This window comes from Hakea prostrata, chromosome 7 (assembly GCF_041222555.1).
Source record: "Hakea prostrata isolate BN-2017 chromosome 7, UWA_Hpros_2, whole genome shotgun sequence".
In the NCBI taxonomy this organism is placed as follows: domain Eukaryota; kingdom Viridiplantae; phylum Streptophyta; class Magnoliopsida; order Proteales; family Proteaceae; genus Hakea; species Hakea prostrata.
The window spans coordinates 69,687,792-69,703,776 of NC_142606.1; the positions used below are offsets into that span (position 1 = coordinate 69,687,792).

The window sequence follows — 15,985 nt, forward strand, 5'->3', positions numbered from 1 at the left end:
AAGGAAATGAGGAGCCCACAAGTCAATCAAGAAGTACAAAAACCGGACAAGAGGAGGCAAGCACAAAAGTCACCACAAGCAGGAGCAACAACACAACGGAAGGATGGAGGCAAGGGCAAAGAGGGGGCCAAAGCACAAGAAGTAGAGGAAAAAGAACACAGGAGTCATGGTATCAACAACACCCCAGACAAAACAAACACAACGGAGGGCACACACAACCAAGGGCGGGCACACCAAAACAAACAAAAGCACAAACCCCAGTGACAAAACATAACAGGCCAAGGAGAAAGAAACATACAAAACCTAAGGAAAGGTATGCTAAGGTTTCAAAGTAATAATATGAAACTAAAGTCAACTTAAGGTTATATCAAAAAGTTTTTTATCCCAAAATAAAAAGGGTGTCCGGGCTAGGTTTGGGCTGGATGTTACATGTCCTGCTATGTTTGATCCCCTTTGCCCCACCTATATATTATGCGGTGTACACTACCTTAAATAGAAAACACGAGGAAGGATAGAAAGAATAAATGGTGATAAATGAGAATTGAAATTGAAGGTAAGAGGGAAGAGAATAGCCCCAATGAAATCAGGGAAGTCTCAGCTATATGGTGCCAATGATATGTATACTAGCCCTCTAATAGGCCTCATCTGAGGTCATACTTGGCACTAGACACAAATAATGTACAACCTCACTTATGCCTATAAAGTTGGTTATTTGGCTATCCAGGTTGGGTTCAGTCACTGTTGATCCTATGGATTTTTGGGACCGATTGATTCTAGAAGGAGGCGTCTGGTTCCCCATTCATCCCCATTTTGAATTCTTGTCAAGATGAGCTGCATGGTATACATGGATGGTATGCAATTGCTATAATTTTTTGCCTTGAATCTGGAAGTTCATTTATCTCCTATGGCAATGCAAGACCCAAAAGAAGGAAACTAGTGGATGCAATTTGGGAGTGACTATGTGTTAGGCTATTGGCCTTCCTTCCTCTTCTTCATGGTTGATTTATTGAATTTTGTAAATAATTGTTATGCTCAGTCATTAATCAAATCAAATAACAAAGCAGATTCACTTTCAGAATCAGGGTAACCAAACAGTTTTTCAGATAGATTCACTTTCAGAATTAGGGTAACCAAACAGTTTTTCAAACAAATTCACTTTCAAAACGGAACCAAATGGTCACAAACACTCAATCGGGGTAACCAAACAGTTTCGATAAATTCACTCGAATTAGGTAACCAAACGTTTCCACCACGGAACCAAATGGTTTTAAGACGATTCACTTCCAATCGTAACCAAACAATTTTGGATAGATTCACTTCGAATCGGTAACCAAACAGTCGATAGATTCACTTTAATAGGGTAACCAAACAGCATTCACTCAATCGGGTAACCAAAGACGATCACCCAATCGTAACCAAACAATTTCAGATAGATTCACTTTCCGAATCGGGTAACCAAACGTTTTTCAGATAGATTCACTTTCTAATTAGGGTAACCAAACGATTTTCACGATTCACTTGAATCGGTAACCAAATGTTTCGAGATCACTTCCAATCAACCAAATGTTTCGACAAATTCACTTTCGAATCGGTAACCAAAGACAAACCCAATAGGGTAACCAAACGCACACAATAACCAATCAAACAATCACTTCAATTAGGGTAACCAAAGGTTTTCTTCATCGAACCACGTTTTGACAAATCCCTCGAATTAGGGTAACCAAACAGTTTTCACGATGAATTAGGGTAACCAAACAGTTTTCAAACATATTCACTTTCGTAATTAGGGTAACCAAATGGTTTTTCGATGCATTCACTTTCCAATCGGGGTAACCAAACAGTTTTTTTTTACGAATATGATTCTACAGAACCTGATTCATACAGATTCATGACTCCCACAGAAGCGGATTCCAAGGAATTGCGGAACCAAACGCCACCTTAAATAGTAAAGGAAAATTTAGAAAAGCTAGCACACGTTGGAATTTTCCTAAATCATCCCCATAATTATCAAGTATTCACTCTCTCTTTCTCATATATATATTTTTTTTCTCTCTCAATCTTTCTAGTTTTTTATTTTTATTTAATTACTGAACTAATTGTTTTTCCTAACATTATATTGAAGTAATTATTTAAGTAATAGATCTCTCTCTTTTTTTTTTCTTTTGTTATTCCTTTTAGAAAACAACGACCTAATTGAAACTTTTTTAATTTAATTTCTAAACTAATTGAATTAATTGTTGTTTCTAACATTGTATACTTATATTGAAGAAATTGTTCTATTAAAAAAATTATTGAGAGAGTAATTAAACTAAAATATGATAAAATAGTTTAACAGTGACTCCACATGGCCCACTTTCATGGCTTCATAAGAACAATCATGTTAGGGATCGGTAGGATGCTAACTCATCCCTATATACTTCAATAGTGGGCAGTAATACGTTGCAAATGAGTAGATAAAGCTCATCGGATTTCAAAATTCCATGGGGCATTTAAGGAGAAAAACATTTTCCAACGTCAGTCCATATAGCGTAGCAATATTAATCCAAAAGATGCTCTGAGCAATAAAGAGAATGATGGAATGAACAAGCAAATTAGAGCGCACCATGCTGTTTTGTGTTTGTCCAATTCGCAAAATCCAGAGATGCAGTATTGAGAGTTGCTTCAGCAACTCATTGATGAAACCAAGTTTTCTCTTGGCTTCAAGTGCCATTATCATGGCTCGATGTCGAGTGGTATTTGTTGCTGCAAAGACAAAATTGAGAGAGAAGTCGGTGAGTTGATTGATTGAATGGGTGAGATATCCACTTCAATGTGCTATTTATTGGGTGAATGGTCGTAATCAAAATCCAGAATCGAAAGAGAGAAATTTCCAATTTTTTTTTCTTTCTTGAAAGCAATTAGAAAAGTGAGCATCAGTTACCACCGACTGAAACAGCACATCTCAACTCTCACGAAATTGACAACACAGCTGCTGATAGAGAGCTCAGGTAGGGTCAGTGAGTATTCAAATCAAGTTTCATTAATGTTTCAGGTTTCAACCCTGAATTGAATTAACAACAAGAGTAGATCTCATGCAAGGGTTTCTTAATAATGTTTCTCCACGTGTTCCACCTGAGCATCACTTCTACCGCGTGAACACCACGTCAACGTTCAGGTGAGTCCACATCTGCTGCCTCACACTCACAGGTTGCAGAGGCATTTCATCGTTCGAGCAATAAATAAAATAAAGTAACAACTTACAACTGTAAATATAAAAATATCATGAACGAATTTCCATGATTTCTTTATAATGGAAATTCCCTTGTTCAAACTTTTTATGTCTTATTTTTTTCTTTTCCATGATATGTTTAAATATTCAATTTTTTTTTTTAATTTAATCTATTTTTTTCGCATTTAAATTTTAGATTTTGTCCTTAAAGGCAAATTAAGACCAAAATATTCTGATCCTAAATTAGGGCTAAAGGAAGGCTTGACATTAGTGTTTATCCTGCCTAGCTCATTCGATTTCATTCCTAATTTTAGCCCGAATCGTGATCCTAATTTTTCTCTGAAATATGACCTCAATTTTACCCCTAATTTTTTGGGTCAAGAGAATAACATAAATTTATAAATTATTTTTTTATTTTATGGAGAAAAAATAAATAATATAGAATTTGAATTGTTTATAATTTTACTCTAATTTGTCTAAGAATTTTTTTTATATCAAATTTAATAGCATTTTAAAAAACCTTATTGCTTTTTTTTTTCTCTCTTCTCTCTCTCTTATATGCACGAGGTAATTCAAATTTAACCACATGTTAGATTATAAGATTTTTTTATTTCATATAATTGATATGTTATAATATCAAATTTATGAAGGATATTGAAAATCTTGGAATTTATTGTTGTTTTTTTAAATATCAAACACTTTAGATTGAACAAAATATTAGATTATGAAATTTCTATTTTCTATTGTACATCTAATTGAGATATATCAGGTTCATAATAATAGCTTCTAAGTTTTTTTGTTTTTTTTTTCCTTTGATTTTTATTTTAAGATTAATAAGATTATAAATTTTGGAAGTATCATTGTTTGATTTGACATCTCATTTTCAACTTCGTAAAGATTATTTTAATCGTAGAGTCGTTAGTCTAGTGCTATGGTCAGCCCAATAAAGGATAGGGACAGGGACACGGCTTAACAGTCCATCTTGACCCAATTAGGGACAATTAAGACAGATACAAATGGGCTTCGCATGTTAAGGTTTAAGGTCAAAGACAATGATTTTAGGCTCTGAATTAGGGTTATACTAGAACTTGCCTATAGAAATTTATGGCTGGGACAGGGATTGAAAAAACCCTATCTAGCTAGTCCATGTCACAATCCTATATTTCTTCCTTTTATGCTGACCAATTCATATTATTTGGTTTAAACTTATTACTTTAACCACCAAGCTTTTGTTTATTTTATCAACCACTCTAAGAAATAACAAAAAATAAAATCAAACATGAACTAAAAAAAGTTGCGAGCATAAAAAATTAGAATTGAAAACCAACACATAACAAACAATCAAGTTTTAAGAATGGCAAAGAAATCCTATTCATATATATGAAACACGTCTTTAGCTAGTTGTAACCAGGGTGCAATAGTTCGGCAGCGAATTTCGCCCATCTAGGTGGTGGGCGAACCAAAATCCACCATTGAAACCGAATTTCAGTATGTAGAAGGAATATCGTCGGAAAATCGTTGCAAAAAATGGCTCGCCGATTCTCCATTAAAAATACGAGCTTGTGTTCGATGACTTCTTACAGACCTCACCAACACTGAGAGCTAGAAGTCACACATTTACAAACCTACACCATGGAAGACGGTGAAGCACTGCACCTGCAACTTTTAAGATACACGGAGAAAGTTATGAAGAAATCACCGAAGATGAAGTTTTAACTTTTTTAAGTTTTGCATTTAAGCCACACACGTGGTTCATGGAGAACCATGGAATTATAAAAAAAAATATAAAAATATTAAAGGTAAAAGTGAATACTGACAGAGTGTGAGTGATGTTTTGCAGGATGGCAAGGATATTTTCAAACTTTACATTATTTTATTTATCTTTTAAACATGTCCAGCTGCCTCCTCCATGTCAAATATCAGTCTATGATCGTCATCAGAATTGTCAAACGAGAACAAAAGCAAGCTGCATGAGAGTCGCCCAGGTAACGAATGGCGAACTTGGACGAGATTTCGTTCTTTGGTTGTAACAACTCATTTCCTTTCTCTCACTTCTTTGTATTTCCTTAAAAAAAAAATGCTTCTACATCTAATCTTGCTTCTCAAACAACTTTGTTCATAGGTTCCCAAAGGAATACTACAATTTCTTCCTTGGTTTCTTTTTTTGATTAATGAATTTTGAGATGTCCTCCAATGATGAAGAAATGAGCAAATCAAAATATATTTTATAAGAATTAAAAAAAAAAACAACAATAATGAAGGTTGATTCCAATACTTGAGACACAAATAAATTTGATGGTTCAAGAAATAAATCGAATACCAGATAATATGAACCAACTAAATTCAAAGAAAAAAGCCAATTATGTTTAAAGAAAAAGACAAAATAGATAAGGGGAAAATTTGAGTATTTGGAGAGGTGAGAGTTTTATTTTTTTTAGGGAATCTATGAGTTTTGTAATTAACTGTTTGGTTAGTTTGAATTTTTGGAATGAAATTTCTAAATGTATCCTAAAAAATTTTGAATTTTAGGTTCAAATCTGTGACGCTTAAAAATTTGATCAAATATTATTTTATGAAAAATAATTTTTTTTCCCTTAATTTTCAAAAAATTATTTCTTTTGGTGTAAAGTGTAAACCTAATATTTCAATTTGAAATTCAGGAATATATATATATATATATATGTGTGTCATTTTCGCGCAGTCTTATAATAAAACGATAAATACATAAATACACAGATAACCTTGAACAGTTCCAAACCCGACTCTTCAGTTCTGGCGTATCACCAGCTCTCCAGTCACTGATTTCTGTCTTCCGACGAACCAGCGGCTGCAATGGCGACTATTACGGTGGTTGTTGTTGCCTTTTCGTTACTGTTCGCTTCTGCTCAAGCTGATAGTAAGAGTAAGTCTTCTTCTTTTTTTTTTCTTCTTTTTTTGCTAGAAGATAGTAAGACTAAGTCAATCATTTACTCTTTACATACACTTCATTAATTTCGGAAAGAACTCAAACAAGAACAAAAATCTTTACTGGATTTCGTATTCTTTCTTGATGAAGATCTGTTTTTCCTACTTGGTACATTCTTGATGAAGATCTTATCAGCAACATTTGCATTTAAAGTTCTAAATAGATTTCCTGTTTCATTATTTCCAAATATGCCCTTGCTGATGAATCTTTACTTCATAGATCTTCGGGTTTGAATCCTACATTTTCTCCTTTTAATCGAACATTTCTGAAATGGAGTTTCGAATGTGGCTTTAATGACGGTTTTTATTCCCTCCTTCAGTCAGATCTCAACAACAAGAGCACAATATTTTGCTTTTTTACTAAAAATGTAGGCGTTGATGAGTTATTCTTCAGGATCTTCAAATTGAATTCTGCATTGCCCTTTTCATCGATCCTTATGTAGATTACTTCCGAATGTGTTTGTGATCCTCTTTGATCCTTATGCAGATTTCACCTTTCATTACCTCTAAAAGGTCGTGGATGACGTAATTTTCATAAATCTTCAATTTTCAGTCTCTTTCCCATCGATCTTTCTGTAGATTGCCCAAGGATATCTTCTAGTGAAGTGCTTGCCTGATATTGTAGTTGTTAAATTTTACGCTTTGTCTGATTTCAATAGGTATTTTGACACCGATGTTTCGAGTTCTTTTATTTATTTCCACCTAAGGGCCTGTTGCAGCTGTATTTGTTACGTTTATTCCAATCAAGAGCTTTGTAACCTGAACCAGTACTGCTATGTAATGCAATCCCCAATTCTTCTTTCTGAATTCTCTGATAATGGCTCCTGCCTTATAACCTGTATTTTAAACCAAGATACCAAAGCATGTTTGAATGAATTAAATCTTTTTGTAGGAACATTTAACACAAACCACTAAAACAAAAAAGAGGGGAAGGAGTTGAGAATCCCTCCTTTCTTTTCTTTCTTTTTTTTTTTTTTTTTGGGGGGGGGGGGGGTGTTAATATGTGAGCTCCCTATGTCTTGTGGTTTTCATTTAGCTTTGAGTTTTGATATCAAGTCTCAAGAGCAGGACAATTTTCATTGCAAAGACCAGCATTCAGTATTCATTGTCTTGTTAGTTCTTTGTCTCATTTCATTCATGCCAAAAAAAATTCAGCCCAACAAACCTAGACCCCATAAACAACAGATTTCTCTTAGTTATTGCCCTCTATTATTTTGTGGTCTCTTCAACAAAAGGATCTTCTAAAAATATTAGTTTTGCTCTCATTCATTTTATGCATCTTCAGCTAGGAACCTAGGATACTATGAGGAAAACTTTACAGGCAAAAGGATAGGAAAGGGCTCCTGAAAATGTATCAAGTAGGTCACGAGTTTGCCCTCTGGAAAGGCCATCTATTCCTTGTGTTGAATAAGTATAAATATTGTTAGTGTTTGGATGCAAGGCAACCCAAGCTTTAGACGGAGGCTTGAATGCAGGGTGACACCAATAGGTGCCTGGATCCCTATGGACAGACAGCTATGAGTAGAAGTAGCCAATAAGCAATTCCCGATATTTGTATCTAAGGAGATTTTAAATTCAAAATCAGGCTTTCATTTTTTTCCTGTCTTCTTTGTCTTTCATGTACACAAACAAAGTCATGTTAAGATTGATGCCTTCACTCTTATGGTCTTACCCACATCTGGCCTTCTCGAAGTTAGACCATCTTGCCAATGAATTGTCTTTGAAAGGCTGCTGGAAGCATGTCCAGGCAATGAAAGGTTCTTGAAAAGCTAGTGGTAACCTATGTAAAGATTTAGTATTTTCCTTGTATGTAACCTAATATTTGTTGATGATTCAGTGGATGCCTCAATGTGCCATATACTAGTGATTTCAACGCTGAAACTCTTATGGTTTTTTCAGAGCATATTTAAAAAGGGGTGAAAGGAACGCTGGGTTTTTTAATTTCTCAAGTGTTAAGAGTTATTTCAATATATTCACATTGAACCGGAAACATAACTAGAAAATGATCAACAACTACTTACAGCAATGCAGCCCCAAGCTTTTTTTGTGGAGAGGGTGGCAGGGTTGGGCTGGGGTGTGGGGGGTATAATGGAATTTTGTATGAAGAGAGATAAAGGGTAGGAATTATTGTACTTTATCATGTGCTTCACGTGTGAGGTTTTAGTATTGAATTGTTGCCTGGGAGCTTTATTTTTTGGATGAATTGTTGCACTGGAGCTTAGTTGACATAGGATAACACTGAACTCTTATGACTAAAAGAAAGCATAATGTTCCTCATCCATATGATGGTGACTGAGTTCTTCAGGATACTGGAAACATATAGTTATTGCTTGGGAATTGAGACACCCTTGATTAAATAGAGTGAGCTCCTTAGCACATAATTAGTTCCATCTTAGAATCTTCACATCATGCGCATGCAAGCATTTGAGTTGAGGATTCATTCTTCTGTGTCTTTTTTTCTTTTCTTTCACGTCTTTATACTGTGACAAAGCCCCACTCTTATTGTTTTTGGAATTGTAAAACAGATAACCCAGCAGACGAACTTGTGGCATTGGTTAACAGCAATAGAACATCACATAAATCCTCTGCACTTATTGATAACTCAGGGCTAGGTTGCATTGCGTTGCAGTATATCAAAGCATACCAGGGTAATTGTGATGAAACAAAGGGCAAAGATGCCAAAAGGCCCATTTATTCCGACTTTGCGGAGATATTTGCACCCAATTGTGGGGTTGAAGCTTCAACTCTTGGCCCTATCACAGGCCGTTTACTGGGCTGTCAGTCCAAATATGTTGAACCTTCTGAAGCATTCTCAAACATCCTGATTCATGACAATACAACTTTGGATGTACTGTACCGTAAAAATCACACAGAAGTTGGGGCTGGAGTGAGCGGCACTGATGGTGGAGGTCCCTATTTCTGGTGTGTGCTCTTCAGCAATGGCACATCAAACAGTAGCTTTGTTTTGCAGCAAGGCGTGGCACGGTCACAGCATCCTGGTTGCTTTAGTGGCACCAATGCTGACTGTAGTGGTGCTAATGCATGGCATAGCTCTCTGTTGTCACTTGCCACTGGGGTATTGGTTGCACTTTTTTACACATTCAGTTTGTGATCATTTGATCTCTGGAATGGGTTGTGTATGCTCGAGTACAACAAGCTTGCATCAATGCATCACCTGTTTCGTGTTAGCTTATTCTTTTTTAGGTAATTCTTTTGTGTGTTGGATGTGAACTTGCATGAAATGTATCTATACCAGTGATGGGTGATCTGATCTGGCTGTCGTTGTAAGCTTTTGGGCAATGTAGTAAATGTGACAGGAATACTTCTATGTTGCAATGTAAGATGAAAAAAAAAATCAATGCTGAGCTATGAGCATGAAGAGAGATGCCAAACCCTACCATATGGGTTGTGCTTTTTGTTAAAGATCTCTGATATGTTGCTTCTGAATGCTAGTTTTGTAACAAATGGTACCTGTGTGGAAATGCTAGTTCTTTCTCTTCCCTGAATTCATTTTTGTTGTTAATATGAATGTCTGATAGGGAGACTTGTTTGTATGCATACTTTCTGTTTCTTCTAATTGGAAAAAGAAAAAGGAAAAATCAGATATCCAGCTTGCATTTTTTTTTTAACAGGCGATTTTATATATTGGGGATGTGGGTATTACATGATAGGCAACTAAACAAGGTAACGTGTTTTCTTCTGAGGGGATTTGAACTCTCTGCTCCTACTGGAATTGTTGTTTTTTCACCAACTGAGCCATTCCTCGGGCTTTGCCTGCTGCATGGGATGCAGCTACGTTTCTACTGCCCCCAATCATGGGCTAGGATTTGAAATCTTATTGAATATTTTTTTCATACTTTCAAGAAATTGAAGGAGTTTCCGAAACGATATTAATGGAAATCATTGTCTACCACCACACTACCTTTTACACAAGCCTGAGTAATGCAACTCTTTATTGGTTTTCAAAAATTTGACTTGACCTGACTTTAACGACTCACCCTAAACAAGACATTTTTTTTTAAATCTATGATAGCAAACAAAAGGATTACAAAACTAGGGATCTTGCTTCAGTCATGCAAAAGACCGTCCTAAATTAGAGGATGCTAAAGGCTAACAATGGTTGAGAGATCATATAGGTGCTTACCGTGCTTTTGATAAGGTTTCTATTGCCAGAAACTATGTTTGCCACCCCCCCCCCTCCCCAAAAAAAAAAAAATTTTTTCGTGTTTTTGTACTTAAAAAAAATGTTTTTTTGAACAATTTTGAGTGCTTGATAAATATATTATATAATTTTTTTTAAAACGTTTTCAAAACAGAAATATGTTTTATAAACACGTTATTAGAAATCTAGGTGGAATATTATTTTTAACAAGTATTGATAATTACGGAAATTATATTTTTCTTTGATCATACAAACCATAAGCAATTTCCATATTAAAAGAACTTCAATGCAAACTTACTTATCCACATGCCCCCACTTTATGCAAAATTGTGGGCTCGAAGGTAAATTAACCCTTACACATCTCAAAAACAACCCTTTCGTAACTTTACACAATCATGATATTTCAAACTATGTAGCAGAAGCTATTGAAGAAAAGCTCTTACTTTTTTTTTTTTTGGTAGAAAAGAAAAACTCTTACCTACACTATACAAACTTGCTACACACAGCCCAACAAGCAAAAAAGTCTTAACAGTATCCTAAATCTTGCAAGTTATTGCTTTGCAAATTGGTTCAATCGAAATTACTAAGAATGCTCCTTGTATGTTAATATGATTTTATACGTTTATGTGAAAAAATTAGCTCTATTGAGGGTGGAACTGAAAACATCCTATCTATAATATATGATTATGGATGAAAACATACCTGAGAACAAACTCATGATACCATAGAAACATAAATGATTCCTCAAACATGCAATTTTTGTCGAAACTTTTCAATCAACTATCAAGGGTGGCAGTTGCTTGGCCAATCGACTGCCTTAAGCAACTGCCTCTAGTACTTTTCAGTACTTGGGCGTTTTGCTCTCCGATTGATCCCTAGCTCAATTGCAACCTTAACCAACATGTAGAGGGTTTTTACCTCACTCATGAACATCTTCCAACTCGATCTTTCTTGCACTGGATATCCACCTATCGAAACCATCTGGGTTTTGACTGGATTTTTCTTTCAGTTCCAATTAAGGCAAGTTTTCCACCAATTGCATCCAAATCCATAAGTTCTGGGCCCGAAACCATGGGCTTCAATTCGGATAGCTCAAAACTTCTTTTGGTTAGAGCCTCGGGTACTCAGACCTGCAATTCGGGTTTTGGGTTAGGGATATGGGGGTTATTCCACAAACCACTGTGGCTTTATCCAATGCAAAAGTTGAATACAGAGCAATGCTCCATATAGTATCGAAGCTACTATGGATTAATGGACTTATGCAAGAACTTGGGTTTCAAATGGAAGAGCTTATGAAACTATCATGTGACAACCAAACAACAACTTATATAGCAAATAATCCTATCTTTAAGGAGCATATGAAGCACATTGAGGTGGATCTCCATTTTGTTTGAGATAAGGTATTAAAAGGCACCATTGTTACTCCTTTGGTTCGATCACAAGATCAATTGGCAAACCTATGTACTAAAACCGTATATGGACCCTCTTTCAAGTCTGAATGTGTTAAATTTGGTCTTGGTAATGTATATGCTCTGACTTGAGGGGGGTGTCGAAGTAACTTGGGCAACAAGTTATTTACTGCACAAGTTAGAGTTGGAGAGTGAATATCTTTATTTATTTTTTGTTGTAGTCCTCGCCAATGTTTATTTTCCTAAATAATATAGGGTTTGTAACTTATATTATAAATGACCAAGGGGGTTGGTCCAAGTGGTAAGCAGCTTGGTTCGCTTAAGCAAGGTTCCGGTATCAAATCCTTGTGGATGCAAAAATTCCCGCTAGGAGACTCACCCACCATAGCCAGGTGTGCGACGCGGGTCGAACACCCGTTTATAAAAAAATGGGGTTGGCAAACCAAAAAAACACTTCTTATCCTCTTTTTCTAACTCTTGCGGGAATCCGCGCCCGTCGAGTATAACGAAAAATTGGGACTAGGGGTCCAAGGGCCATAGCCTTACTAGGGGTCCAAGGGCCATAGCCTTAGGGGAACTGGTGGCCATGGACTCCAATTAAAATAAAATAGGATTGTGTGGATGTGCAAGTTCCAACCAGTTGCCATCTGCCATCCTTGTGTGAGTGCTTTGACCAACACTATCCCTTATTTAGTTGTTGTGTTCTTGATACAGAGACTTGACTCCTATGTAGTATGTACAATGAAAAGGTCCATCCTCCAACTTTTAGTCCTTCGCTTGGCACCTCTGCAATTACAAGAGAGGTAGTTGAGAGGGGGTGGTTAATGCAATGGTTGGAGGTAGGGGTGTCAACGGTGCGGTTTGAAGCGGTTTTGGACCGGGCCTAACGGTTTCGGGCTGAAAACCCCCAGCCCAAACCAGCCCATTTAAAAGATAACGGTTTCGGTGCGGTTTCGGTTTGGTGCGGTTTGGGTTCAAGTTGACTAACGGTTTGGCCTAATGGTTTGGATTCAGTTTGGCTAATGATTTGGACTAAATTAAAAATCAATATTGAAATTTACTTTATTTTTTCCTCAACTCCAAATCCTAGTTTCTCACACACAAAACTACAAAAGATAGAGGATGAAGACTCCAAGTAGATCCAACGATAAGTGATGGCATTAGCTTGATCCAAACCACCCTTCACCCTAAAAAATAAAGAATTTAGATTTTCTATCATGTGTAGAACAACCTCACAATTTTCACCCAATGAAATTGAATTTGTAAAAGTTAAGAGTTATCAATTAAGACTTTTAAATTTTAAAATAATAAAACTAAATGAAATTTGAAAATTAAAGTACCAGTTAAACTAAGAGTTGAGTTATCAATTAAGAATTTTAAATTTTAAAATAATAAAACTAAATGAAATTTGAAAATTAAAAAGTTAAAACTTAAAACTTAAACCGTTAAACGTGTTAACACTCAACTCTCAACTACTCAAACTCAAGTCTCAATGTCTCAATTTGACACCGAAATTCATGGATCATTAATTACATTTAAACAATACAAAAAAAATTTAATTACATTTAATATTTTAATTTTATTTATGTAAAAGACTAACGGGTTGACGGGCCACACACGAGCTGGGCCGGGCCAGCCTGAAACCATTCGGGCTGAGGACCTTCAGCCCAATTACGGTCCATTAAGAATTGGTTTAGGCCGATTTGGGCAATAACAGGACGGTTCGGTCTGATTTTAACGGTTCGGGTTGAAAATTGACACCCCTAGTTAGAGGCTTGGGATTGAAACTAGTTGCTTTTCATGCAAGGGAGTCAAATATTCCTTTACTAATTACAAGAGAGGTCCATAAATTAATTTTACTAATCAAAATGCGAGGATCAGGTTTACGATGTGAAAGTAAATCTGATTCCTCATCTGCCATGTATATAACATATGAGCATAAATGGTTGAAACACCAGAGTGTAAAGACTTAGAATTCTACCGGTGCACATCACAAAGCTGTATATGTATATTGAGATTGTTGATTGAGAATCAACTAATACAACCTGAATCATAAGTCAACATCAGTAAAAATATTCATTGAAAGAGTTATATTTCTCCAGAGGATTGAAATACAAAATGCGTGAACAAGTTGTTCCAATGTATTTAATATTTCAAAGAGTTTAGAGAATGTCTTGGTCATGGATGTTTAAGAAACCAAATCATATAGAATATGTTGTTTGAAATGAATGATTGTACCATGAAACCCATAAAAAAAACATAAAAATAGTGGATAAATAAAAAAGTAAATTTGATAATATTAGGCGTGATAAAGATGATTTTTTATACGGATAAAGTCATTTTTATCATGCCTAATAAATAATTAAAATATCAAAACATGCACAAAAATCCAACAATCCCTCTTTATATAAAATTTTTTTCCCAAGAATTCACTATTCTAAGACGGTTTTATCATTGTATGATTTGGGAAAACATCGTCTGCAGTGCACAACGGTGCACTTTCTTGAAATGCCACGTGGAAGATTAGAATCTTGCGGTTAGGATTTGTTGAGTTTCATTTGATCAAACTGGACCTGATTTTGTCGGGTTTACTTTTAGGATCAAAGTCATTTTCGCTATCACGCCAACCCTACAGTCAATCGGATTCTGAAAATACCCCTCGCCGCCGGGAAAACTCCATTGATTTGGACAATTGTCGGACGGCGACCACAAACCCCCTTGATTTGGACTATTGTCGCCGACAACTCCAGAACCTCCCGGACGCCCCACCATGGTCGATTCTAAGCCTGCTGCAACTCTGCTGCACAACCCCTCTGTTCTGTAAATTAAAATTAGAATCCAACCTTCCCTTTCTTGAGTGCCACTTTTGGGACTTGAATGATTCAGAGATTGAACGAATGATTAGGAAGAATTGAAAGCTACTTAATATTTCAATCCTTGAATTTGTAATCGATTGCACCTCCATTATAACCAAGGTAGAGGACTTAAAAAATTGAAAATAATTCCTCACATAATAACCACTGTGCCAAGGAAGAACTACACCTTCCCGAGTCCGGCTCCCTTTTTTTCACGGTAAAGGGGAAGAAATGGGTGTAAACCTCGAGTTCAACTTTCCCCAAAATCGTATAATAACAGATATAAAAGGGATATTGAAGATGGTCCTTCCCACAAAGGTTTTGGGTCAACCATGGTCTAGGATCTTTGAAAACTGAAAAACTGTTCTCAGCAATTTCTTCCCAATGGATTCCCCTTCATTTGCGAGGAAAAGTGATGAAAGACGGAAGGAGTAGATGGAAAGAATTTACAGTTTAGAAACGTCTATTACAGTAGCTAATTGGCCAGATCTGTTGCGCTAGAGATAAAGGGGGGAGAGAGAAAATGAATGATCAAAGAAGCCGGGTATGGGTTTAACTGTACGGTCGGATATGTTAAATGGGTATAAATTTGCATTCCTAATACTTACCCATTTCATTTTAATCTCAGCCATTCAATTCAACAATATCCAAATGTCAGCATGTGGTGCTGCACTTCCATGTACTTGACGATCTGCACAGAAGACTATTTTATCATTGTATGACTTATGTATCACTCTGTTTATCTATAAATATAAGTTAGTGTCTTTATAACAAGACACATTTTCACTTGCAATATATTTGTTCAACATGGTATCACTTCGCCGACGGTTCGATCAGTTCTGATCTCCAGTTCTGCAACATTGCTGTTTCTTTATTTCTTCTGTATTCTTGGTGTGATCTTCGCTTGTTTTCTTGCTGCGATCCTCAAATCCAGCAAATAGATCATTAAACTCAAGCTCCATTCTGGACCTTTGACTTTGCAGGAGGATGTTAGGAATAAAGTATAAAGACGATTTTATCCTTGTATGACTTATGTATCACTATGTTTATCCATAAATATAAGTCAGTGTCTTTATAACAAAACACATTTTCATTATAACAAAACACATTTTCACTTGCAATATATTTGTTCAACATTCCACCTGTATAACCACACTCATATGAGTGTGAGACTCACACTCACAAGGCCTGCCTGCCCATAAAGATTGCTTGTCATATGAGTTTTACATTCACGTTAATGTGGCTGTATGAATGAAGGGACATGATGATTGGAAATGATCTCAGCTATTTTTTTTGTTTTGGGTTAGAAAGAATTTTTACACAAAAAGAAAAGAAAAAAAAAAAAAAAAGGTAACAAAGATTTTTGGGTAAGATTGATCCGGAATTG

At 35.9% G+C, this 15,985-nt stretch overlaps 1 protein-coding gene across 1 annotated transcript; it reads left to right on the forward strand.

Annotated features, from left to right (window-relative positions):
• Positions 1-5,937: 5,937 nt before the first annotated feature.
• LOC149011885 (uncharacterized) lies at positions 5,938-9,839 on the forward strand. The gene is made up of 2 exons (XM_089164360.1): positions 5,938-6,110; positions 8,698-9,839. The coding sequence occupies exons 1-2, from the start codon at positions 6,041-6,043 to the stop codon at positions 9,282-9,284; spliced, it is 657 nt and encodes a 218-aa protein (XP_089020486.1). The 5' UTR covers positions 5,938-6,040; the 3' UTR covers positions 9,285-9,839.
• Positions 9,840-15,985: the final 6,146 nt, after the last annotated feature.